We start from the raw sequence: 1534 nt of genomic DNA on the forward strand, positions 1-1534 counted from the left end.
GTGCTGAAGCCTTTCCATCCCTGACCATCTTGTAGCTCAGCGTGCAGACAGGTGGCCAATCCCAAATTCCCTGGCTGCTGCTCCTTCTGGAAGGATCCGTGGCCCCGTTGTGTGTGAGGTGCTGCAGGACACAAAGCCGTGAGCAGAAGGCTCAGCCAGGCTCTTCCCTGTGCCAAACCCCTCCATCCTGGGCTCCAGGCTGGCCTTTGGGCTGCTTTGTGTTTGCTGGAAACGTTTCCGTGGAACCTTCCAGTGTAACATCGCATTTTGGAGGTGTTTAGACAGGAGAGAGAAATTTGTGTCCTGGGAGATTGAACCCCTCAGGTTGGTTTGATTTGTCCCCCGTTCTGATGGGGGCTGTCTCTCTGTGCCCCCCAGGTGAAGTTCAGCCCCATTCCCATGCTGGTTCTTGAGTTCCATGGTTCCTCTCCCCCCCAGGTGCAGCTGAGCTCTGTTTCCTTGCTGGCTGCTGATTTCTATGGTTCTTTTGTCCCCCAGGTGAAGTTCAGCCCCGTTTCCATGTTAGTTACTGATTTCTATGGTTCCTCTCTCCCTCAGGTGAATTTCAGCCCCATCCCCATGCTGATTTGGGTGTTCCTCTCTCCCCAGGTGCAGCTGAGCCCCCATTCCCATGCTGGTTGCTGATTTTGGTTATTCCTCTCTCCCCTAGGTACAGCTGAGCTCTGTTCCCATGCTGGTTGCTGATTTGTGTGGTTCCTTTCCCCCCCAGTTGAAGTTCAACCCCATTGCCATGCTGATTTCTATGGTTCCTCTCCCCCAGGTGCAGCTGAGCTCTGTTCCCATGCTGGTTGCTGATTTCTCTCCCAGTTGAAGTCCAGCCCCATTCCCATGCTGATTTTAGTGTTCCTCTCTCCCCCTGGTGCAGCTGAGCTCCATTTCTATGCTGCTTCCTGATTTCTGTGAAGTTCAGCCCCATTCCCATGCTGGTTGCTGATTTCTGTGGTTCCTTTCCCCCCCAGTTGAAGTTCAACCCCATTGCCATGCTGATTTCTATGGTTCCTCTCCCCCAGGTGCAGCTGAGCTCTGTTCCCATGCTGGTTGCTGATTTTGGTGGTTCTCTCTCTCCCAGTTGAAGTCCAGCCCCATTGCCATGCTGATTTCTGTGGTTCCTCTCCCCCAGGTGCAGCTGAGCTCCGTTCCCCTGCCATGCTGATTTTGGTGGTTTCTCTCTCCCAGTTGAAGTCCAGCCCCATTGCCATGCTGATTTCTGTGGTTCCTCTCCCCCAGGTGCAGCTGAGCTCCGTTCCCCGTGCCTGTCCCTGCCCGATTCCAAGCTGGCGATGTCCAGGGTGCCGAGTCCCCCCCCTCCGGCAGAGATGTCCAGCGGGCCCGTGGCCGAGAGCTGGTGCTACACACAGGTCAGCTGGCGTGGCGTGGCATGGCATGGCATGGCATGGCTGTGCTCCTGGGCTTTGGGGGGCTGTGGGGCCTGCAGGTACACACAGGGCATTTACACACTGCAGTTACACACAGGGCATTTACACACTGTAGTTACACACAGGGAGTTACACAC

The 1534-nt window shown here is 55.6% G+C and overlaps 1 protein-coding gene across 1 annotated transcript in view; it reads left to right on the forward strand.

Moving 5' to 3' along the window:
- Positions 1 to 1222: 1222 nt before the first annotated feature.
- Positions 1223 to 1534, forward strand: part of SPOP (speckle type BTB/POZ protein) — a 10890-nt gene continuing 10578 nt past the window's right edge. Inside the window, exon 1 of the mRNA XM_005430884.3 lies at positions 1223 to 1379. Within this exon, the coding sequence (XP_005430941.1) occupies positions 1302 to 1379 (78 nt within the window). The 5' untranslated portion in view covers positions 1223 to 1301. The remainder of the gene's footprint in view (positions 1380 to 1534) is intronic.

This window comes from Geospiza fortis, unplaced genomic scaffold, assembly GCF_000277835.1.
Source record: "Geospiza fortis unplaced genomic scaffold, GeoFor_1.0 scaffold406, whole genome shotgun sequence".
NCBI classification, from domain to species: domain Eukaryota; kingdom Metazoa; phylum Chordata; class Aves; order Passeriformes; family Thraupidae; genus Geospiza; species Geospiza fortis.